General features: G+C 41.1%; 1 protein-coding gene and 1 long non-coding RNA gene across 12 annotated transcripts in view; one reads left to right on the top strand and one right to left on the bottom strand.

Moving 5' to 3' along the window:
- shank3b (SH3 and multiple ankyrin repeat domains 3b) overlaps positions 1-25,155 on the top strand; it is a 74,985-nt gene that overhangs the window by 45,773 nt on the left and 4,057 nt on the right. For 6 of the 10 annotated variants that reach the window (XM_036148800.1, XM_036148796.1, XM_036148798.1 and 3 more), the window contains 13 exons: positions 671-737; positions 2,018-2,485; positions 2,555-2,668; positions 2,736-2,811; positions 5,820-5,902; positions 6,182-6,306; positions 6,431-6,563; positions 9,647-9,727; positions 9,823-9,840; positions 17,356-17,486; positions 20,418-20,511; positions 21,047-21,625; positions 22,859-23,152. In XM_036148800.1, coding sequence (XP_036004693.1) covers positions 671-737; positions 2,018-2,485; positions 2,555-2,668; positions 2,736-2,811; positions 5,820-5,902; positions 6,182-6,306; positions 6,431-6,563; positions 9,647-9,727; positions 9,823-9,840; positions 17,356-17,486; positions 20,418-20,511; positions 21,047-21,625; positions 22,859-23,152 — 2,263 coding nt within the window. The remainder of the gene's footprint in view (positions 1-670; positions 738-2,017; positions 2,486-2,554; positions 2,669-2,735; positions 2,812-5,819; positions 5,903-6,181; positions 6,307-6,430; positions 6,564-9,646; positions 9,728-9,822; positions 9,841-17,355; positions 17,487-20,417; positions 20,512-21,046; positions 21,626-22,858; positions 23,153-25,155) is intronic. The other 4 variants (XM_036148797.1, XM_036148794.1, XM_036148801.1 and 1 more) reach the window with 4 other exon arrangements.
- On the bottom strand, positions 5,579-9,460 carry LOC110368901. Of its 2 annotated transcripts, XR_004933092.1 has the most exons (5): positions 9,435-9,460; positions 7,433-7,501; positions 6,414-6,547; positions 6,152-6,341; positions 5,579-5,896 (listed from the first exon to the last, which is right to left on the bottom strand). It is a non-coding gene; the product is annotated as an uncharacterized LOC110368901 (long non-coding RNA). The 2 variants fall into 2 exon arrangements; XR_002428512.2 differs by lacking the exon at positions 9,435-9,460 and having other exon boundaries at positions 7,433-7,524.

The following is a 25,155-nucleotide window of genomic DNA, read 5'->3' as shown; positions in this document are numbered from 1 at the left end:
GCAGCTCGTTCTCTCTGGAAGAATGACACGTTACTTTTGACTAGCTATGAACTTCATATGGCAAAAATAATAGCAACCCATCAATATTAAAGAGAAACTTCAGTTACATTAAGTTTTGTACTTTCTGTAGGACAGGGGTGCCAAAACTTTTTGTCCCGTGGGCCGAAATTACCAAGTGAAAAGCAGTGGAGGGCCAAAACATTAATAAAAAAAACTATATTTTTTTTACCTGCTCTACAAAATATGATAATTTTAAATAGACAAATTAAACTATCTGTATTTAGCCAAATGTAATAAATACATTCCAATCAGACTTTAGTGCAACAAAGTCTGCATTTGAGTTAAAGTCGCCAGATAGATGTTTTTTGTGTTGTCCCCAACATTTAACTGTAAGATTTTAACTTGTCTGTAATAATTATAAACAGGGAACACAAATGGCCCCCGGACCACAATTGCTTAAGGCGTTTATTAATAGTATTCATCATACTGACTGCAGGTACCAACCAAACAGCAGGGGGCGCTGTTGTCACATTTAGAATGATTTATTTTCTGGACAAAAAGGCAATACCTTCACGTCCCTCTAGGGGGCGCACCTCTATTTGAGGAGCACTGATCTGGTCATACGTGTTGATCTGGTCATACATGAAGCCGTGTGTGTCTGTGTGTACAGGTGGCGATCATCGCCGGGAACTTTGATCTGGCAGAAATCATCAAGATCCACAAAACGTCTGACGTTGGTGAGTTTAAACACGATTAAGTCAGCGGGAGGTAGGGAAGCAGCAGAAAACCACCGTCGCTCTGATCTCCCCAGCTCAGCTGAACCCGTCATCGTTGTGAAACAGAAGAACGGCTTTATTTAAAATAAGGTCCGGACAGAAGAAGTCGTGAACATGGAGGCGTTCGTTGTTCAGCCGCAGTAGTTCAATTAAATTTTATTTATATGGCGCCAATTCATGAAACATGTCATCTCAAGGCCCTTTACAAAGTCAAGTTCAATCAGATTATACAGATTAGTCAAAAATTTCCTATATAAGGAAACCAGATGATTGCATCAAAGTCCCGACAAGCAGCATTCACTCCTGGAGAAGCGTAGAGCCACAGGGAGAGTCGTCTGCATTGTCCATGGCTTTGCAGCAATCCCTCATACTGAGCAAGCATGAAGCGACAGTGGGAAGAAAAACTCAGTTCTGTTTAAATCTTTGACGTTTATAGGCCCGTTTACGCTACACTTTTTAACCGAGCTGAGCCGAGACCAGTCTGAGCTTGGATCAGTTAACCAAGCCAAGACGACCGTTTACATACCACACTATCTCGGTTCCTTGGTTGCTCCTCGCCTCCTAGTGGCGATCTGCGGTACTACTGCTCTCTGGGATTGAAGGCGGAAGCAGCAAAACAAAATGGCGGCGCCCGTAACATTCAGGATGTTATGGTTAGACATAGAGTCGGCTTTTGGGACGTGGATAAGACAAACAAACGTCTAATAAGGATTTACAGACGCAGGAAACAACAACAGACACTGAGGTTCATCACTCTGATAGGCAGAATCATCTCTGGAAACCGTGTGGCACGGTAAGGAAGCTAGTATTATTTTGAATGTCTGAAATTTGTCTGAATGGAGTGTGAATCGGGACGTGCAGCCAGACACGGTGGAAAAACCGCGGACAGTCAGCTGACTGTGAGGGGATGACGCGGTCTGCTCATGCGCTATTTATCAGAAAACCGGGCCAAAAAAAAAACCAGTCCGAGACCTGCTGATGAACTGGTCTGCAGTTAGCGCGATCCGGTTCAGTCTGCTTACCGTTTACACACAAGAGTTATCTCGGTTACCGAGCTCGGACTGGTCTAGGCTCGGTTAAAAAAGTGTAAACGGGCTTAAAGGCTTTCAGCAAACCACTCTGAGCGTGCTCAGAACCGGCGTTTCTGCAGCGGGTGTCCGGATGTCGTTCCCAGGTCTGATGCCGGTCATTAAGGGAACGTCGCTGCTGAGGTTGACTCTCTGTGTGTTTATGTGCCCAAGTAGTTCCCTTCAGAGAAACCCCCTCCTATACCAAGCGCCGCCGGGCCGGCGCCACCAGAACATCAGCCGGCAACGGCCTCTCGTCTCCCCGCTCTCTGATTCGCTCAGCTAGCGACAACGCCCTGGAAAGCCCCGCCTCCTCCCCTGGCCCCTCCCTCCAGAGCCTAGAGACGCACCACGACACGCACACGCACTCACTGAGACGCCACCCGCGCCGCCTCAGGTACGCTCAGGTTCACCTGCACGAAGCTGCCAGTAAACCCGCGTCTCTTACTGGTGTGTCGCCCTGCAGCCCGAGTGGGGGAGGTCATGTGGAGACCAGCCCTCCCTCCTCACCTCCCCCCACTCCACAGATGAGGAAGAGGAGGCTTTACAGTGCGGTGCCGGGACGCACCTTCATAGCCACCCGGTCACACGTCCCCCAGGGGCCCGGGGAAATCCAGCTGCACCGGGGAGAGAGAGTGAAAGGTGAGACGGATGAGACGGGTGAGACGGCGGCGTTGGGGGGGGCGGTTCTGACTCTGTTTGTGTCTCCAGTGCTCGCCATCGGTGAAGGAGGCTTCTGGGAGGGAACCGTTAAAGGCAGAACCGGCTGGTTTCCTGCCGACTGCGTGGAAGAAGTCCAGATGAGACAGTACGACCCCCGACTGGGTAAGAACCTTCGACCCGACCGTTGATCACGCTTCAGCCGGCCTCCAACACGTGATGTGTGTTTCAGAGACGAGAGAGGATCGGACCAAGAGGCTCTTCAGACACTACACCGTGGGCTCCTACGACAACTACACCTCCTACAGGTAAAACGCAGGAACTGCACCACCCGTTAACGTCTGCCGAGGCCATTTATTCCTTTTATTTGCAACCATCAAAGACAATTACACATGTTTTTAAGTTATTTCATGTTTATCAAATAACTCTCGTTCTGTATTCATTATCTGGTGAATATTAGGGCAATAGGTGAAAGGATGATTCTAGCTAAAAGTCTGCATGCATAGAGATTAAATGAGTGACAACTTCTGTTAAAGTACAAAAATTTATTAACAGAAATAAAATGAACATCTAGAGAACAACACTATATAATGCTGTTTATCTGAATTTAACACTATATTTCAATTAACAAACCCTTGCTACGATGCTAATCAAACTTAACTAGACTACTAAGCAAAATTAAGATAAAAAGAAGCTAAAGAACTATGTCCACTAAAGAACAAAAGGGCAAACAAAGATAGTTAAAAACCATCACTGTAAGAATGATTCAGTGAATCCTGGTTCACTGCAGATCCGAATTAAAGAACCAAAGTTCATCTTAAAGACTATGAAATGAGCCTAAATTAGCTTAACTGATTTTGAACATTGGGTATTTGTTCAATCCATTTACAATGCGACTCAAAGTTAGATAAAACATTATTTGAGGAAATAACATTTCTGGAAATAGTCTCAAGGACACTTGATGTTTATGAATGTAATTATTTCTCTGGGACATAATTAAGAGTTAATCTTGTTACACAAAAAAAACATTAAATCATCATCAATGTTCCCTATTAATGCTGTAATAACACTGGTAGCGACATCGGACGATAGTAGAGCGAAATGAAAACAATGAAATGAATGAAAACAAGCATAATCTTTAAACAAACTGTAGTTGTGCTTTTTTTATAGTTTGGCCGATCCTTTGACTTATAGTCAGGTATGACATATCAAATTTAAATGGTAATTCATTTTGACCAACATGAACCAAGGCGTAAACATTACCATATATAGCCACAAGAGGGCGCTCTAGGCTTGTGAAAACTATATGCTGCTCCTGTACCACTTAAAAATTAATTAAAAAATTTACTTATAGACAACAGTTTCAACATGTTTGTTATTTCACTGTTTCAGTCTGCATTCACACAGCGGAGCGTTGGTGCAGCTTGAAGGACCCAGACCGCGACAGAACCCTGTTATTAGGCTGTACGTGAAGCACTTAGCGTCAATGCGCTCACTGTCTAATTTCAGTGAAATTTTAACAACTTTCCGCATTAACGGGCCGCTACACTAAAATCCGCTGGCAGGAACTTTCTGGGTTGGAGTTGCTAGCTTGTTATGCTAATTTTCTTCATTCAACCTCCAAGGTATGTTTTATATTATTCAGTCAATTGTAGACGCCGCTGTGTAATTGAATGAGTTGCCTTACCAGATTAACTGTCACTTTTTAGTTTTGGATTGTGTGAAATACATTTCTAAATAAATGCGATTTATATTCCGGAGCGACTTAGAGTCCGAAAAATAAGGTACATTTACTATTAAGGAGGCTAATAGCGGCTAATGCTAGTGGACATTCTGAGCTTTTATTCAAAAGACTTTTAATCTATATTTTGTTGTAATGAGCGGACCGGACAACACAAATATCCCATTGGTGTATAAAACCCTTATGGAAATAATGTTCGTCATAACCGTAAAATACACCTGAAACACAACAGCAAAGCTTTGTTTCAAGGTTTGCTGGCAGATAGCTTAGCCTGTTAGCTCAGGTCTTAACCTCAGTCTAAACCTTAAAAACATATTAGACAAACCATTTTAAATGGCTTCATCCCATCCTAACTTTCCCTGTCCTTCTCTGCCAAACCTCTGCCTTTGCTGCGAGCCTCTCTGGCCCCAAGAACCTCAGCACTGCAGGGAACTCTGCAGGGCTTCTCTAGCACAGCCGTGTTCAGTGCTGTGGAGGCCGCAGCGTACTTGGGTACCGTCCAGCTGCTGGAAAAACGCTTAATGTAGTCTTGGATCAGCTGTCCTGCAACACTGTGAAAGATATCACTGAGAGCCTAATAACAGATTCTGTCTCATTCTGGGTCCTTCATACTGATTCAGCGAAACATTCAAAGATGTGTTCGGTCTTTGTTGTTTATAAGTAAACACATTTCAATTAATTTTTAATTGGTACAGGAGCAGCACATAGTATTCACAAGCCTAGAGCGCCTTCTTGTGGCTACAGACAGTAATGTTTGCTCCTTGGTTCATGTTGGTCAGTTTGATTTACCATTTAAAACTGACATATAAGTCGCACCTAACTAAGTCGCAGGATCGGCCAAACTATGAGGAAAAAGTGCGTCATAAAGTCAGAAAAATACGGTGTCTGACAGTTGCTAAGACCTATGTCTACCAATCAGCCAAGAAAAATGATGCGATAGTCAGTTGGTCTAGTTTGCCTGTTCCTTTGTTGTCTGTGATGGCACAAATGTCGCTCATTGCTGTACGTCGTAACCGACTCAGAGGTAAATTGCTGTCCTACAATGTGCACACATCAAACTTGATGTACCACAATTAATTAGATCCTTGTTGCACAAATCACAGTGTAAAAAGGCCATTAGTGATGTTTATTTACTCAACCAAACAGCATCTGTGTTCCTGCAAGGTGCATTTCCTCCTGCCAGACATGAACCGTTTAAAACTTTAAGTTCTGTTTGTCACAATGTTTAACAATCTATTTTTAAATGGCAGTGATAGAAATCTTCTTTTCAAGGGTTCCTGATCACTCTGCTCTTAAATACTCCACATTATTCCTTTAAAAATCATTTAGGAGTCTGAGATGTAGAAAGAATTTTAATATGAAACTGTACAGTGATAAGTCAGTAACTATTTACATCTTTATGAAGGAAACCATTTATTTACAGATTAAACAAAAAAATCTTTAACTGAGTCCATGAAAAACAGATTTATTACAACAGGTTTATCGTTAGATATTTTTGAGTTCAGGGTTCTTAAACGATGTCTTGAAGACGGTTGGTGCTCTCCAGGCAGACTCTGAATCCTCGTTCTGTTTCAGCGACTACGTGATCGAGGAGAAAACAGCCGTGCTCCAGAAGAGAGAAAGCGAAGGATTCGGCTTCGTTCTCCGAGGAGCTAAAGGTAGAAATGGAGGAGTGGTGGGTGTTTGGAAGGAGAAAAGAAGAAAGATATTTTAAAACTGAAACCTAGAGAGGAAAACTCCTCGCTGTGTGTCTGTTACACAACAGCCACGCAGAGTGTTTTTCACATGGAAGCGCTGCTTTCCGGTGAAACGTGACTGTAGCCTGCTGGGTAACTGGGGCAGGATGCCGTCCCGGTCCAAAGTCATGCAGAAAATACCGACATTAAGTTATTTCAGATTTTCTTAACCTTGTGTTCTTTTTGCTAAACTGTTTCCAGCTGAGACGCCCATCGAGGAGTTCGCTCCCACGCCAGCGTTTCCTGCTCTGCAGTACCTGGAGTCGGTGGATCAGGGGGGCGTGGCCTGGAGGGCGGGGCTAAGGACCGGAGATTTCCTCATAGAGGTGACAGCAGATGTCTTCACTATCTGGTAGATTAACTGTAACCAATCAGAGGCATGGAAGGTGAGTTTAAAAGCAATACTCCAGTCATTCCAACGTTAAACCTTCACCTGTCTGCTCTCTGCAGGTGAACGGCACCGACGTGGTGAAGGTGGGTCACCGGCAGGTCGTGTCTCTCATCCGTCAGGGCGGAAGTCGGCTGCTGATGAAAGTCGTCTCGGTTTCCAGAAAATCGGAAACCAACCTGATCAGGAAGAAAGGTATCGCTGTTTACCCAAAAAAACGATGTCAGGCGGTGAGTTTTGGTCCAGAAGATCCGATGCTGGAGGCAAACATGGTCCACTAAAATTTAGCTTCTGATTCAGTTAACGAGTCGTTTTTATCATAGCAAGTTGGCAACGCCTCAAATCTATTAATCCAAGCTCCTCGGCCACATTAGCTCAACTATTCCCATCTTAATTTAGCCTGAGCTGCTGTAGCAGTTTAAATCTGTTAATCACCTTAAAAAACTTAGAGGACATGCAGAGGTTTGTGTTTACAGCAGCCGACACCTTCACCAGTTCAAACTGAGGGTTTAAAGTAATTTTCTATAATGAATCAAGTCCATTTACTCCAATCAACAACATCTACCAGAAAGATGTTATTTCAAAACAAAGATACATTTTCTGAATTTGAGTATCTCCATAATTCTTCAGAAATGCAGAAATATCCTGATATATACGAAGAAGATTAAATATTATTAGCAACCTGAAACTGAAACAGTGGGAGAAATGATCCAGTCTTAGACTTTAGGTCCCTGAGTTACGGCGCTTTAAGACTCACAGCTGGTCGCTCAGTGAAAGATGATTTCATTTGTTGCCGTTTTCCTAACCAGACGCCTGAGTCTGCGGGTTACAGATTACCACCTACACAGCGACAGCGTTCTGCTGCCTGAGAATAAATGACCTGATGAACTGGAAGCCAAACACGACCACCCAGGACTCATTTAGCAGCTGATTCTGACGCAGAGCGTGGTCTGGTGATGTAGGGAGTTTAAATCCTCAAAGCTGCAGATTAACAATATTATAGTTCACAAAATAAATAGCAATTAAATTATGTCATAATGAAGCAGCTTTATTTTAAAACAGACCTGATGCTGCTACAGCAAGATCACGGTCTTCTTTTTGGGTCAGGTAGGGCGGGGCGAGGCCATTTAGAGCTTTAAAAGAAATTAAAAAGGAGAAATGTGTCAGTTCAGACATGCAGGAATCACTGACTGCTATATAAAGTCATTACAGCTGCTCTAACCTAAAGTCAAGCAAAACCCTGGAAATGTTCTTTTTTCATTCACTTTATATTGGCCAACTTCAGTATCATCACTAGTAAATTTGTACAAACGCGCACTAAGATACAGTAGACATTATTTATTTTTATTTTTATATATATATATATATATATATAAATAAATATAATTTCTGTGCTTTTCTCTGGTGTTGACATCCTCAGCGACTCAAATAATGTGCTGTCTCTAAAATCACAAGAGAATATTCGTAATTATGACACATGAATGAACCTCATTAGATGTCCTATGAAGACATTTCTGCCATCTTGCACACAGAGTTTACTGACTTTATGAAATTAACGCTTCAGTAAAATGTCGACTGACAGGAAGCAGTATGATGGAAAGGTGTGTTTACACTTCCTGAATTTTCTAAAAAACAAAAATAGAGTCAGGAGGGGCCCAAAACAAAGCCCTGCAGGACCAGAGATGACAGAGTCACGGGTTCAAAGCTGAGAAGTAAGGTGGTCAGATGAAGCTTTTTGGCACCAACTCCACCAATCAGGGTGAAGAAAATGCTGAGAGCGCCTCCTGCAGGTCAGCAGCAGCGTTTCTGTACCAGGAAGACGGTCATAACTGCTGGACTCTCCATAAGGTTCCTGCTTTATCAGCGGGTCAGATACTTTAAGTCTAACTCTTGGACTGGATGTATTTTAACACAGATGCATTCAAATAGTCACCAGAGTAAAGAAATGTATATTATATGTGAATTATGTGCGCCGTTTGGAAGTAATTTCGATAAAACTTGCTGTATAAGAGAAAAAGCCCGAACATTCTTCAATCGGGCTGCTCCGGTATGTGACGTCACAAACAGAACTAGTACCGTGCATCCGGCTGCTAACACTACGACTTACGCTACCGATTTATTAAATTTAATAATAACTCTTACTCTACGTACAAAAAAATAATAAAAAAATGTCTGATACATCTACAAACTCCACCTCAAGCATGGGCGACTCCGATACCGAATATATATACGAATAAACGGAGTTTGAACAAGGTGAACCTGAGGAGACTATATCTAACGCTAGCGCCCATGCTCCATTGTAAGTAAACCTCACAATCCTCGCTCCTGAAGTGTGAATTGCATAAAACACTTTTGTTACTGCCGGCAATTCAGTCCTTTCGCGTTTCTTTTACGAATTTATCCCATTTCTTTCGGACCTTTTGATCCACCGGCCAAGTATGTAGCGCTACTTTCTGGCCTGCACTAGACCGCGGTGAAGTTGGTTTGACATTGGACATTCAAGCTCCGCAGAGTCAGCGGAGAACTCTGGAGAAACAAAAATCAAACCAGATTTGTTGACGGTCCCACCGCGTATGGGAGAAGGGAGCAGCTGAGAGACGCTGGCCGAAATCAGAGTCCTTCAACCGGATCAACCGTGAGCTAGATCCCGCTGACTCCGCGGAGCTTGAATGTCCAATGTCAAACCAACTTCACCACGGTCTGCACTACAGCCACCAACTTCACACCTAGAAGGCATTTTATTGTGGACTTAGTTCGCCGATTTTTTTTGAAAGCGCTTGCTCAAAGTAGACGTGGATCAGCAGATTTGGTGTGTGAAAGGAGATACTGGAAAACATCCATATATCCTTGTTAGAACCGGCTACAATGTAAACAATGTGTGTTTCTATGCAAGTTCGCTTCGTGCATTCTCGGTGTTCTTGAACTGACGTCACACGTCGGAAATGGACGATCGTAAACGGAGGCAGCACTCAAACGCGGAATACCATAATCGGTGTAAAAAATGCACAATATTTCATATTTAAACTAAATTTGAACACTTTTGATACATGAATATTCAAAGTTTACCTTGTTCTGGAAGTTATTCAACGGTTCAGTCCAAGAGTTGGACTTTAAAAAGCGTTTTTCTGTTGATTTTCTGCAGCTTTAAGAAAAAAAAAAATACAATATAAAAACTATAAACAGGTCACTTCTGTTTAAATCAGGAGACTGCATCATTAAACTGTCTAGAACTAAATGCAGTAATAAAGCTGAGTGACTGTTCATCTCTCACCTTGTAGCCCCGCCTCCTCCGAAGCGAGCGCCCAGCACCTCGCTGACCCTCCGGTCCAAGTCCATGACGGCCGACCTGGAGGAGATAGGTAAAACAAACACGGGGGGGTGGGGGGTGGGGGGTGATTTAGAGCAAACAGCAGCTTAACGTTGTGATTATTGCTGACGTCTGCTCTGTCTGCAGCCAGGAGGAGACGTTACGGTGAGTGACACGGACCTCCCCCGGGTTCTGGTTGGGTTTTTCAGTCGTTCGTTGTGTTTCTGTGATGTCATGAAGTGCTTCCTGTTTGGTGTTCAGGGTGCACAGCATGATCCTGTCAGCCAATCAGAGCTTCAGATCTGTCCCGGTTCTGGTTCTACAGGGCGTTTATTGACAGACTGTCACTGTGCATCTCTGACTGCTGTCCATGACGCTTCAGGGCCGTAGCTGAAGATTTTTCAGGAATTTAGACGAAAGTGAAAAGTTTTCTGTTTGCACAGGAAGACCCGATCCCCGCTGCAGCGGTTCTGACAGGTTTTTAATGGTCAAGCTGAGAGAGAGGACTTTTATATTTACGTTTTCCATCGAACATGAAGCGACCAGGATCTATTCATCATGGCAGCCAGTGGGACGCAGACACCACAGAGCTAATTACTGATAAAAGCTGCTAAAAATTTCATGCTTCAGAATTTGATTTAGTATAATAAATTAAAACAGGTTTGAGCTGATCGGTCACACGATAGAGACGGTACAAATGTCTCTGAAAGGAAAGTATCGGTATAGGAAGATATTTAAATTCGCCTTGTAGGGATTGGATCAGTACATCTCTAGGTTGTGTTTAATAATATGAAAGCTCAACGTGTGAAATTACCGTATTTTTCAGACTATGAGGCCTTAAACCAGAATAGGGCTGAACAATTTTGGAAAATCTAATTGCGATTTTTTTTTCTTAATATTGCGATTTAATGCGATTTTTTTTTTCCACTTTAATTTAACATGTCTTTTTAAACATATACAAACAACAAATCAATTTGTTTCCTCGCTGTGCAGATTAGTTGCTAAAAGACCCGCAGCATCTAAACTCAGAGCAGTAATGATTGCGTTCTGCCTACAATATATTTCAACCAAAATTGCAATTTTGACTTTTCTCTGCGTTAACCACAAGCAACAAAAATGGCCTCTAAATAAAGATGTTTGTAAACAAGGACTATTTTAAATATGAACTTTTAATGTTTCTATTAATCAGAATATTATTCAAGAGAACAGCTTTTAGTTGATTTGGACATCAATCCTTGTTGAACATAAAGTGAAACCAACAAGCAAGTCTATGTATTAAATTGATTGACCAGAACTTAATGCTATGTATGATTATATAAACTCTAAAACAAGTAATAAAATTAGATTATCTCACTGCTGTAACTGTCTTCCCTTCTATGTGGAGGTAAACCCACTTTAAACATTTTACCAACACCTAATGGACGCGTCTAATTCACTAATTGTTACATAGCCAAAAATTGCAGACTCTGCGATTTGGAAATTGCGTTTTTTTAAATCGCGATTATATTGAAAATGCGATTAATTGTTCAGCCCTAAACCAGAAATCCTTAAACTTTCTCAAAAATTGATGGTGCGCCTTATACATGATTACCGTACTGATTGATTTTATGTGGTACAATGCGCTCATAAATCTGTTAAAATGTGTAAGCATGACTTTGGTTGGCAAAGAAGCTCAATGGATATTAGGAGCATTACGGTACACTGTGTCACTGCCTGACTATAACGTCTAAACGAGATGTGCATTCAGGTAAAGGACCCACATACTCACAGGTACACGTCGGACTATAAACTCCTCAGAGACAGGAAGTCTTCACATAAACCTGTTTTTATATATGACACTGAGTTTTCCAAAAAAAGTAAAAAACAACTGGACTTATTTCAGAAGTTTGAAAACGTTTCACTTCACATCCAGAAATCTTTCTCAATTCAAAATGTTTGGAGTAGTGTGGAGCTCCAAGCTTTATATTATTGCCCAACAAACACACCAAACAACACAGGAGAGCTTCCTCCTCAGGACCAGACTCTGCTGTTCACCTACACCTAAAGGACAAAGAAGACAGATGGTTTCTCTACGTTAAGAGAGAAAAAAACAACCTTAAACGGAGGAGGTGGAAAATGATCTTTAAAATGAGTGTATTTGTCCTTGATCTGAGCAGGTAAATAAGATGATTTGCCAATGGAATAAGATTTTTGCACCTAAAATAGGAACAATTCATCTCCGTCGTCTTATTTCAAGTGCAATAAATCTAATTATCTTGTTTTAGGGGTAAAAATACTAATTCCATTGGCAAATAATGTTATTTACCTACTCAAACCAAGGATAAATACACTAACTTTAAGAAAATTTTACTTATTTTTAGATCAGTTTTTACAGTGTAGGTTCCAACTTTCAAAAACGTCCAACACAGCTATAGGGTTGATTCCTTCCAATTTTCACCTAAATCATCACCTCCATACAGGTGATTAAAACATCGCTCCTGTAAACCAGGCCAATAACGACCCTAATGACTCCTCATTACTAAGGGGGGGGACCAGTTTCGGTTTAATTTGCATGTTATCTAAGCCATTAAAAGGCCTTTGTTGGGCAATAATATAAAGCTAGTAACTCCACATTACTCCAGACATTCTGAATTGAGAAAGCCTGATGTTAGAAACAGGGCAGTGTAGTCCAGCTACTCTGTCCTCCCCACAGAGACGATAGAGAGCTGTGGACGTGAGGGAGTGATATTAGACACTGGGAAGAAGATTTAGTGCTCCTGTAGGTCTGAAACCTACGTTACTCCATTTAACCTTCCTGTTATCCCCTCAAAGTATTGCTCTCTCTCTCTAGCAGAAAATAAATTCTTTTTTAAAGCATCAGTCTGACCTGAAACGTTCATGAGATTTTTAAAGAAGAACCCCAAAGCAACAACCACCTGAGTTCAGGAGTTAGGAACCAAAGTCCAGACTGGAATGAGCCGTTTATCCCAAACACACAAGCTGACCTGTGCAGCGCAGTGGAGGTAGTGTCATGGTCTGGGCTAGCATGGCTTCATCTGGTAGAGAAAACAGAAACAGAAATCGTTAAAAAAAAAAACAACCACAAGTCCGCCTGATGAAGCATGAATTTAACCTGCTGAAGAGAAACGTTATAGAAGCATCAAAGAGTTATTAAGCATTATTTTCTTCAATCTGTGTTTGGTTCATCTTTTCCTTTGCTGACCTAAAACGTTGGTTTCCTTTTCAAATAAGATCTCTGGAGCAGGAAATACGAAATAAAAGCTGAAATGTTGACATCTTCTCATGTTCATAGACATCATATACGTAGACGCCCCATTGGGCGGCCATCTTGGGTCAGACCACAGATCAGAGAGCTGCTGTCAGAATGAATAGGAGACAGCTCAGATCTCATTTTAATCATATGTTCACAGTGATCGTGACCTTTCAGACAGATTACACATATTTATTCAGAACCAAAACTATTTAAAAAAATGTACACCCACTTACATATTTTGCAGTTACATATTAATCTAATATACACACAAATTATGCACACATAAATCTCTCTTTCTTCCAATATAAATATATATATATATATATATATATATATATATATATATATATATATATATATATATATATATATATATACACACACACACATATAGGCTATATACACAGACACCGATCTACAGACAACAGCACTTATCTACATAGGAGCAAAACTATATACAAACAAGTAAGAGCAGAGGTGCTCATAACAGCATTTAAAAATTATATAATACAAACCGCGGTCTGGGGAAAAAAAAAACTAATACGCATCTTAGAATCAAATACATTACAAAATCATACCAAAACCAAAACTATTGTATAATATATTACCCCCCCCCCCCCATAAATCATGTCTATCCAGTAATTTAGGACAATTTTGTTTGTTTTTGGTGTTTAATGTACTTTTCTCTACTTCATCCCTGCTACCCATTAGCACATGTTGTGTTTATGCCGGAAAAACTGTAACTTTAAAGCATGAGGATTATCTATCATAAACTCTTACTTATGGAAGGTAATTCCCCAGGATCTGGTTCCTAGTGTTCTTTTATTTGCGCACCCATAAGCGGAGTAAAAGTCGGGCTTCCTGGGACGTAGCTCTGGAAGTTTGCTTACTTTCAATACAAAATCGAAATTATTTATTAAGTTAGACAATCATTTAATTCAATCAATTGGTCCCATGTAGCCCCTGAAAGGGTGACGTTTTCAGTCAGTTGATATATCTGGAAATCGGGTAAGAATTCAGCGGATTCAGAGTGTCAGAAAACATAAAGTAGATCTTCCTGAATTGACGTGTATTCTGTCTGACCTAAGATGCTGACCAAATGTTTTTAGCAATAACAAAAGTCCTTCCCTGTTCCTTTACTTTGGTAACACGTCCATCTGGACTCGCTGCCACTGGGAGGGATTTCAGTACAACATAAAATGGACGAGCCAATCAGGATCGCCGGGTTTTCGTAGACGTGACGCATCAGAGAAGCGACTGTTTGGGTTCAGGCAACAATGGCGGCTCATAGCGAGGAACTAAGCGGCAACAATACAGGGCAGTCAAAAGTAGCCGGTCAACGGCGGCAAATCGCCGTCTATAGCAGCTCCTGCCGCCGCCTACTTTTCCTCGATTATACATCACAAAAATCAGCTTAGCATCTGTCTCCACTGAGAGCAACATTAACGAGTGATTGGGTTCCTTGTTCCAGCCGAGATGCTACTTTTCCCATCAAAACACAGACTGGAAAAGTGCAATAAAACCGTGAGAGCCGACGTAAGTTTTGAAACTGCAAAGCTTTTTAAGCAAAGATCAAACGTGCACAGCACCGCGTTCATAGACCAGTGTGATGCATTCACGAGCGTCAGAAAGCTATGGTGCATTCAGAAGCATGGGACATTTCAAACTTACAAGGAAAGAGGCATAAAACGGAATAGAACTAAACTCATACAATAATGTATTTATCCAGAAACAGTGTGGGCTTTCTTACAATACTGAATGCTCTATAATTGTATTTCTGATATTTTTTGATTATACACATCTGTTAGCTTTTTATTCTGAAAAATCTATAATATTACATATAATATAATATTACAGCAGCAAATTATCAAAGTTTTTCAGGGGATGCATCTTCTGTTCGTCTCTAGAATCCTCGCCGATGATATGATATCGTGTGTGATGAGTGCAAGTGAAATTAAACTGAGATAAGAAATATCAAAAGAGCGATATGACTGAAATAAATTCAACATGTAAATTCAATTTCAAATTCCAACCCTGTATTTTTATCATAAAAATTTGACTTTGTTCGTGAAGAAATGTTACGATCGTTTTAAGAACAGAACTGTGAATAATAATAATAAGATGAATAGACCTCACCTAATCTGATCTGTTTTATGTGGTGCTAGTAATTCAAATTAAACAACTTTTATGCAAATGGAGATTACCTTACCTTGTTAAAACATGATAACATCATGTGAAAAAATAATGTTTTAAGAATAATGATAAAAAAGAAATGTTTTTGAAGAATTGATCATTCACATTTTATGCCTTTTTATTGAATTTGAAACATGCACTCTGACTCTATTGTTTAAATAATCACCTGTCTGGAAAGCTTCCAAAATACACCAGGGAGAATCTATTTTTAAAAATTCTCCCCTCCGGGGCTCGGGCATTAGTGCACCCTCCTACCTGATAGTGTGCGGCCTGCTACTTTAAAATAATTTGACTGCCCTGGCTGACCAAATGTTTTGGCGGCTCATAGCGAGGAACTAAGCGGCAACAATAGTCTGGAGGCTTTGCAAATCACGGGTAGCGTTTCCAGACATGTTTACCCGACTAATTTAATTTACCCGCGCTTTGGTCAGGAGTCAGGAGATGAGTTTACAAACCCATCAGTTTTATAACATTAATTTATCACAAAAACTTGTTTTAAGATGATTTTAGGCGAGAAAGCCCGCCTATAAACTTCGTCTGCTGCGTTATTACTGAGAGTCTGAGGTGTCCTGCTGACTGGATCATGCTCGTCACGGCTGAAAAGTCACTATAAAGCGTTTACTAAGTTAGTGGGGATATCTGCGCATAACAGATGTCAGAAGTTAAAAATCTTGGCTGGATGTTTTCTGTGTTTTGAGTTAATTTTAAACTGTTTCACCTCTGTGTGCGTGGAGCAAGCTCGCTTTCCTGCTTATATCCTGACTTTAACCTACATACAGGACTGTCTCAAAAAATTAGAATATTGTGATTAAGTTCTTTATTTTGTGTAATGCAATTAAAAAACATGAAATGTCATACATTCTGTTTTCATTACAAATCAACTGAAATTTCACAAGCCTTTTATTGTTTTAATATCACTGATTATGGCTTACAGCTTAAGAAACCCAAATATCCTATCTCAAAATATTAGAATATGGTGAAAAAGTATACTAGTAGGCTATTCAACTAATCACTTGAATGGTCTAATTAACTGGAAACACTGCAGGGTTTCCTGAGCCTTGAAAAACACTCAGCTTGGTTCAGTAAACTAAATCACAAGTATGGTAGTGGTTAAGAGACGACATCAGATTCTCACAGTAACTGGTGTACTGACCATGGCATTACTGTCCTTGATTGGTCTGCCAATTCCCCTGACCTGAACCCCATAGAGAATTTGTGGGCTATTGTGAAGAAGAAGCTGAAAGACACCAGAGCCAACAATGCAAATGAGCTAAAGGCCGCTATTGAAGCATCCTGGGCATCCATAACACCTCAGCAATGCCACAGGCTGATTGCCTCCATGCCACGCCGCATTCATGCACTAATCTGTGCAAAAGGATTCCCAACCAAGTACTGAGTGCATTAATGCACATTTTCAAATGTTTGATTTTGTTTTGCTGTTATCATTTTTTTTTTTTACTTGGTCTGAGGAAATATTCTAATATTTTGAGATAGGATATTTGAGTTTTCTTCAGCTGTACGCCATAATCAGCGATATTAAAACAATAAAAGGCTTGCGATATTTCAGTTGATTTGTAATGAATCCAGAATGTACGACATTTCATGTTTTTTAATTGCATTACAGAAAATAAAGACCTTTATCACAATTTTCTAATTTTCTGAGACAGTCCTATAAAAATCATTTTGCTGTGATCAAAAGTCCACGATACTGTACTTAAAAATGGATAAATATCCCGCTCAGGTAGTACGTGTGTCCAAGAGGAGAATATTTAATCCGCCTTATGGTCTGAAAAATACGGTAATTCTTAAAAAGAACACTGACATGGCGCTGTATCCATGATGGCGTCCCAGACTGGTCGAAGTAGCGCGTCAGTAAACACGACGGACACGTGGTTTATCCAATCATATGCAAGGATTTTCAGTAAGGCCCTCCCTTCAGAAATACGTCTCCAATGGAGCGATCCCAGACGGACGTGTGGAGCTAAGCGGAACGAATGGTGAGTCAGATTAGCACTTCCTACGCCAAGATGGCGTCCAGACGGAGCGATGAGAGGCTGAGGGAGGAGCAGAGATGCTCAGAGGATGTTTCTAAAATCCAGCTGCGGCCCTGACGACCCATTCTGTTGTTCCACTTCTCGTTGCTGCTGTTTGGTGGCGTCACCGTTTGGATGTTGTCGTGTTTTCTGTTGACCCTGCGGTTCGTTCACCTTGTTTTTTTCTCCGTCCTCCTTCAGAGAAACTGGATGAGATGCTGGCCGGAGGTCAACAGGAAGTGGTGCTGAGGGGCCGCCCGTCAGACGACTTCAGAGCGGCGACGGTCAAACAGCGGCCGACCAGCCGCCGCATCACACAGGCCGAGATCAACGTAAGCTCAGCTTAGCTTGGGGAAGGTTCAGAGAGTTTCAGCAAAGACCAAAGCAGCGGTTCAACTCTCACATTCCTCAGGATCCCATTCAGAAAAGTCTGAAATGGGATTTAATTCATTTCTGGATAAAAGAGAAACACTTATTTCTTTACCCAGTGTCACATTCTACACTTTTCTACATTTTTTACTTGTTCTAATTTTCATCCTTTTTACATTGATGTGACCCAGGCTGTGGGAGAGCCTTTCCCAAAACAAAAACATTATAAAAATAGTGATTAAGTGTGTTTGGAACCAAAAATTACCTTTATAAAATGTATGAATTCCCTGAATCCACACTACATAAAACGAACTGTACCAAAAATGACCAATTATCAGAGGCACACAAAGTGAACGAGGTGAATGAAGCTGTGTGCGTGAATCAAATTCAGGGAATTATTTTAGTGCAACAGTTTAAGAAACAAAAACGATTACTTTAAAAACTACATTTACGTGACGAGGCAGCCGCAGCGCTGTGCCTGTGAGACAACGCTGAGGGAAGTAGGAGCCCTCAGTGATTCCTGAACGACTGGTGCTTTCTGTAAAGTCGCCATTAAAACAAAAATGTTTTGAAAAGTTACTTGTTGCTACCCGCTTTTTGAAAGAAAATTACTAGAAGGGTCAGAAAAGACGCTAAATTTAGCGACAAAGACGCTAAATTTAGCGTCTTTGTCGCTAAATTTAGCGACAAAGACGCTAAATGGGCCACTAGCAGCTTTGCAGAAGGACAGGAAGGAGCAGGCTGTGTTGGTTTTTCAAAATAAAGTACATTTAACATTTCATGATTTTAAATTTTTTAGCTAGTATAAGTGCGCAAAAATATGCTATAAATATATGTCATATGCTTTACATTGTTTAACCGTATATTTAAAAAAAATACTTTATTATGAAGGTGTGGCAGCTTTTATTCTGCCACGATCAATTACATGTAGCGGAAACCTTGTTGTGTCCTTCCCTTTGTCCCAAGCTTACTTTCTTTGCTCCTAAATTCTTCTGTATTTGTTTCCTCAGGTAAATCCCGTCTGCTGCAGAATCATCTACCATAGCTTTATAATCAATATCCGTATTATACGTTTTAAAATGGCCGTAAATAACTGAAAACTCTAGAAATTTTAGTTAGAAAAAGTGCATTTTCTTTACAATATCATACTTCTGACAGTCCAACAGCAAATCAAACGTAAAAATCTAATTATTGTTTTTAAGGGTAATAATTACGACACAGGGTAGCGCAGCAACAACTCCACAGGGATGAGTTTCATCATGTGGGCTTTAACCACGTCATCGTCCCTTCCCACTAGTGATGGCGAGATGACGCCTCTTGAAGCGCTCAGGCTTTCCGTTGCTCTAATGCGCCATCAGGTGGACAATAAGTGCATAACAGGCAGAGTAATTTGGTTGAACGTGACGCCGATAAACAAATTCTGACTGATTTTAATTAGTATTTATGATATAATAGTTGAATCGAAAGGGAAAGAAATAAGTGTTGTGCTGTAACTGCATTTATAACGATGAGTTTTATTTAACCAGCTAAAGCCTCATTGAGATAAAGAAAATCTCTGTTCCAAGCTAAAACCCAAAAATTGTAAATCTTAGCGGGCAGAGAACGGTTTGAACCTCCAAAAAACGTTCAGCAGGAGGGACTGGTGCACTAAACTCTGAAGACATGAGGCAGGAAGGTAAAAGTTGGGCATAAATGAATCTAACCAACCCACCAAATTATTAAACGTGGCTTGAAAACAACAAAGTCGATATTTTGGAGTCCTGATCTTTTGTGGGCATAGTTATAAAAGCGGCTGATGAACCTGACCCAGTTACCCGGTTCTGTCAGGAAGAATGGGCCAGTAAACCAGTATTGGCCCATAACATATTTTACAGTAAACTATTGAGAGAAGCTTCTAGAAGGACAAAATATTTGAGTATAAAAATATATTTTAAAGGGCAGTTCCACCCACTACTAATTAAAAGTACCGGATTTTTTTAGACTATCGCTCCGCATCAGTCAAAAAATGTGGCATATCTGATAAACCAACTTATTAAATTCCACAGCTGCATCCACCACTGGCTGAATAACATGGAACATACCTGGGAGGATGAATAGAGTAAATTAACAAATCCTAAAGTTGTCAAAATGACCATGAAATCAGACCGTGAGCGTAATGGTGCTACATGCTAAGCTAACAGTACGACACGTAGAAACCGGCTGGACTACAGACCTGTAAGCTAACGCTAGTTGTTATTAACTTCACAGACAGCCCGATAAGGGGTTCTGTCTCTGTCAGGGGGTTTGTTTGTGGTAAAATACCTCTTGTTGCGCTAAATGTTTTTACTCCAACATGATAAACTGAAATCGGGAACATTTCCAGGGACAACTAATCAAAAACACGGACGTCTACTCAGATTTTTTTTAAGTGATACAGGAGCAGGATATACACCCTTAGAGCGCCCTCTTGTGGCTACAGACGGTAATGTTAACTCCTTGGTTCATGCAGGTCAAGATGAATTACCATTTAAAATTTATATACAAGTCGTAGGAACGGCCAAACTATGAAAAAAAAGTGTGACTTGTAGTCCGAAGAACACGGTATGTAAACTTAATATCTCCTTATTCTGGTCGTCCTTCCTGACCTTAAACAGAAACAGTTTAGTCTGATTTAAAATCGAACACAAACTGTTGATTAGTTTTTGTCAATTAACGCTAAAAAATTAATTAATCATCATTGAATGTTGGCAGCTCAGGAACCTTTAACGTCAAACGTCCAGCCTGTGTGTTTATGACACGCCTGTTCCACTTTGCAGCTGCAGGGGGAGCTACAGAGTAAAAACAGGCTGACGCTGCGGCGCTGCTTTAAATAAATTCATGCTGACTAAACGACGATCCACCTCTTGTGTTTGCAGTCTCTGTTTGAGCGCCAGGGTCTGGTTCCCCCCTCCGCTCCAGAGAAGAGCACCATGCCTTTACCCAGAGGGATGTCCAGAACCAAGAGCTTCGGTAAGACCTGCTGACCCATGACCTCGTTAGTGTTTATACTTGTTAGTTCATCATCTCTCGTTAGTGATTATACTCATTAATTCATCATCTCTCGTTAGTGTTTATACTCGTTAGTTTATCATCTCTCGTTAGTGTTCATACTCGTTAACTCATCTCTCGTTAGTGTTCATACTCGTTAGTTCATCTATCGTTAGTGTTTCTACTCGTTAATTCATCATCTCTCGTTAGTGGTTATACTCGTTAGTTCATCATCTCTCGTTAGTGTTTCTACTCGTTAATTCATCATCTCTCGTTAGTGGTTATACTCGTTAGTTCATCATCTCTCGTTAGTGGTTATACTCGTTAGTTCATCATTCCTCGTTAGTGTTTATACTCGTTAACTCATCATCTCTCGTTAGTGTTTATACTCGTTAGTTCATCTCTCGTTAGTGTTTATACTCGTTAATTCATCATCTCTTGTTAGTGTTTATACTCGTTAACTTATCCCTCGTTAGTGTTTATACTCGTTAGTTCATCTCCATGATTACATTGACAGGAGCGCCAGAGGATGACAGAATCTCGGCTCTGATCCATGAGAGCCGTTTTCCACGGAGCTCCTCTCTGACGGACAGCTCCATCCCGCCTCCTCCTCAGATGGCTCCGCCCCCACCTCCTTCTGCCTCCTCCACCTCCTCGCTTTACCTCCATGACTCCGGCCCACCTCCATCCTTCCTCCCTCCTCCGCCCCCGGCTCGAGGGGAGGGGCTAACCCGCTCCAGCTTCAAGCCGGGGGCGGAGCCGCGGCTGCAGGAGCTCTCGGACGCCAGGAGCCACGCCCACGCCGAGCGGCAGAGGAAGGCGAGGTCCATGATCATCCTGCAGGACACCCCCCCACCGCCGGGGCTTCAGCAGGACGGCCACGCCACCGGCTCCACGCACACGCTTCACACCGCCACGCAGACCTCCACGCTGTCCATCCACGGCGCCGGCCCCGCCCTCGGACACTCGCCGCTGTCGCGCCGCCGGGGACGACCGATAGAAAACCCGTACGCCAACGTGGGACATCAGGCTCCGCCCAGCAAACCCCAGAGGAGGAAGTCCCCTCTGTTGAAACAACTTCCTGTTGAGGAGCAGGGTTAGCATCGTCTGTCTGACTCTCATTGTGTGTCGTTCATTGACTTCCAGACCGGGCTAATGTCAGAACTTCTGCAGAACCTCTACAAGCGGCTAGATTTCTCACCCCTCTAGGACTTTTTGTCACGTAATCACAAACTTCAATGTGTTTTATTGAGCCTTTATGTGATAGACCAACATAAAGTAGAGAAGAGGAGGAATTAATTCATGGTTTTTATTCATTTTTATGCTTAAGAAGATTTGTAGTGTAGCCCAAAATACTTCAATACCCCTAAAAAACTTCTTAATTTAGTCAGCAGTTCTGGTTCTGGCCTCAGAGGTTCTCTAAAGAACATTAGAGAACCCAGCAGACGGGTCAGGGAGGAAGTTCTGGTCCAGTTTAAACTGGAAGCTCACCTGAACTGACAGGTGAGCTTTAATCAGAGAACTCTGGAGGAGCTGCAGAGATTCACAGCTCAGGTTGGAGGAACCTTTTGAAAAGGCAACCATTAGGTGTATAAATCTGGTCAGAGGCACCATTTTTCCTCCAGTTCAGAGTTCTGCGCTACTTTCTATACGCTGCATTAAATGCGGTGAAGTTTGTGGTTATAATGTGACAACACGGGGCGAGGCGCTGTACGTATACACATCCTGCGATAGTTTAACCGCAGAGACGGCTGTGGTGCTGTAACAGAAAAAGCACAACATGTTTTAGTAAAGCGGTTTTCTAATTTGGCTTAAGATGTTCAAATTATTGATTTAAACTGAGTCAGCTTTGGGCTAAATGTATTCTGCTCATGATACCGAACAAATTATGTTACTTTATGGTCATTAAATTGTCCAAACTGTGAACAACAATTTGGTTCAGTGGATGTTTGTCTCAGTAAAGCCCGTTAAAGTTCAAAGGTCAACATCACATGATCCATCTTTATGTCTGTGATCAGTTTCTGCATCGCTTCTCTTCATCCTGACGAAACGTCTGAAAGATCTTAGGTTTCTCGTTTTTAACGTGTTCAATTATCCAGGCTTTGTTTTTTAAACCATAAAACCATGAAAGTTTGCGTTAGTTTTAGTGAGACGCAGACAGTAGCTGGTCTGGATGTTTAACCAGGACCAGCCGATAAATGTGTAACATCGTCACTTCTGGACCACAGCAGTTTCCTTTTGTCTCTTTAAAAATCAGAATATGTTAGATATGATGCTACAGACTCTCTGTCTTCTCTGTTCAGTATCAGTCCAGTTTCTTTCCTTTCAGGTCTTGGCATCAAAGACCACGATCCATCCAAATCTGACGGAGGTGGACTCATGAGCCCGAGCAGAGCGGAGCTGTATCAGCAGCAGGTTCTGTCTGAGCGCGCCCGGGTTCAGGGCCGCCGCTCCTCGCTCTTCCTGTCTGTGGAGGGGTCAGGGTCAGACCACCAGGCTCCGCCCCTCCTGACCCAGAGCCACTCCATGGACGACCTCGGCGAGCTGCCGCCTCCGGCGCCGGTCCTGTCGCCCTCACCGACGCCTCACACCTTCCTGCACCCGCTGACAGGAAAACCTCTAGGTCAGGGGTGTGAAACTCATGTCTATACGGCGCCACCGTGGCATCACGAAGTCATTTAAAGGGCCGGTTACACGTCTATACATGATACGTTTGGTTTCATATGATTCCAGTTCACATAAAAATGTAAAACATTTCACAGTAACATAAAATGAGCACCCTTAAACAGTTTATGTTAAAAAAATATTTACTTTAAACTCATCATCCTGCGTCACTTTTTCTCATCTGGACATTTCTGGGTCGTTTTAATGTTTTGTGGGAAAAGCTGGAAACAGCAGGATGCTGTTACTACACAGTTATAAAAAAATCAACATTCACTACAGAAGGCCCAGTTTTAGCCTATTTATACAATTTAAAAGGATATATACCTCTACCTAATGACATGATACGCGTTTTCTTTTGCTCTCGACACATGTGGTGGTTCAGACACCAACTTGATTACTGGGCCTCTGTGGCTTTAGCTTTGGGTGTTTTATTATGATTTTATGAGCATGTGTGCTTTAAGTAGGACTAAATTAATGAAAATTCAAGATAACTTATTTTTGAAAAATTTCAGGATGAGCAAATTTCTTGATTAAAACCAAAGAATCCTTGTACAGCCGAAAAAAAGAGAAATGGATAACTAAGACAATATATGTATCATTATAAAAGCTTTTCATTCAAATTAAATGATGCACATTTGAAAAAGTAAACACCTGGAAATGTTTCCATTTTGTACGAATATTTTATACATTTCTGTACATAAGGTTTGCATTAAGTAGCGGTTATAGCTAAAGTTGAATTCTGATCAGCATTAATTGCTTAATATAGTTACTTAATAGGTTTATCTTAAAAATACTGGAAAATGGTTATGGAAATAGTTTTTCATTGCTTCTGAAGTAAAAGCAAAACTTATGTAAACTAGTGCCACCTACAGGTAAACAATTGTTTGTGCATTAAAAGCCTAAAAATAAATAAATAATAAATGTTACACCGATACAAAAATCTAGCTGATTAATTTTTTTCATTTGGATTTATATTTCAGTATATAATAAGTTATTATATTGTATAAGTGTTATATATGTTCTTTAACAGATGTAGTTTATTCTGTTGCCACTTCTATTTTATAAAAAAAAGCCTGAAAATTAAAAAACAAAAGGGGACTGAAGACAAAGCCTTGATGCACTCCTTAAGAATAAAGGATAAATTAAACATATTATAGATGTTAAATTAAGGTTCACACTGCAGGAAATGCGACTCATATCCGTCTTTTTCACGGCACTGAGAACGGCCCAAATCCGATCCTTTCATCAAAAAAATAAATAAATCTGATTTGTGTCACTTCCATATGAGGTACTAATTCTGATACATATCGGATAATGTCGCATTTTATCCGTCTTTTACGTACCTCTCCTGGCTCTCACTACACCTCCGCGCACCACAGTAGCAGCTAGCGCTTCATAAGGGACAGACGCGGGCCAGTATCCCCGTTTTTAATTTTAACGCGACGTTAATACTTCTAGAAACAATTCAGCATTACTTCCGATAACAGAGCGCCGCCGTGTGACGTCTCGTTTTTCTGCGCGGGTCGCTTTGCGGTCTGGAACCGTTCAGACAGAAGAATGATGGCGGTCACATTTAATATTAATATGAATGACCACCTAAAAATAAAAATAAGATTACATTAAAAAAACATGAACTGAGCATCAAGACCTGCAGTGCGAACGTAGCTTAATTTTAGCCCTGATACTTTTTAGGGCTGAACAATTAATCGCATTCTCAATATAATCGCGATTTTAAAAAACGCAATTTCCAAATCGCAGATGTCAGCAATTTTTGGCTTTGTAACAATTAGGGAATTAGACACGTTCATTAGGTGTTGGTAAAATGTTTAAAGTGGGTTTGCCTCCACATGGAAGGGAAGACAGTTGCAGCAGTGAGATAATCTAATTATATTACTTGTTTTAGAGTTTATATAATCATAAATAGCATTAAGTACAGGTCAATCAGTTTAATACATAGACTTG

The sequence above is a fragment of the Fundulus heteroclitus genome, chromosome 17 (assembly GCF_011125445.2).
Source record: "Fundulus heteroclitus isolate FHET01 chromosome 17, MU-UCD_Fhet_4.1, whole genome shotgun sequence".
NCBI lineage: Eukaryota > Metazoa > Chordata > Actinopteri > Cyprinodontiformes > Fundulidae > Fundulus > Fundulus heteroclitus.
Note: the sequence above shows the minus strand (reverse complement) of the source record. Positions and strands in the feature narration are given on the sequence as shown.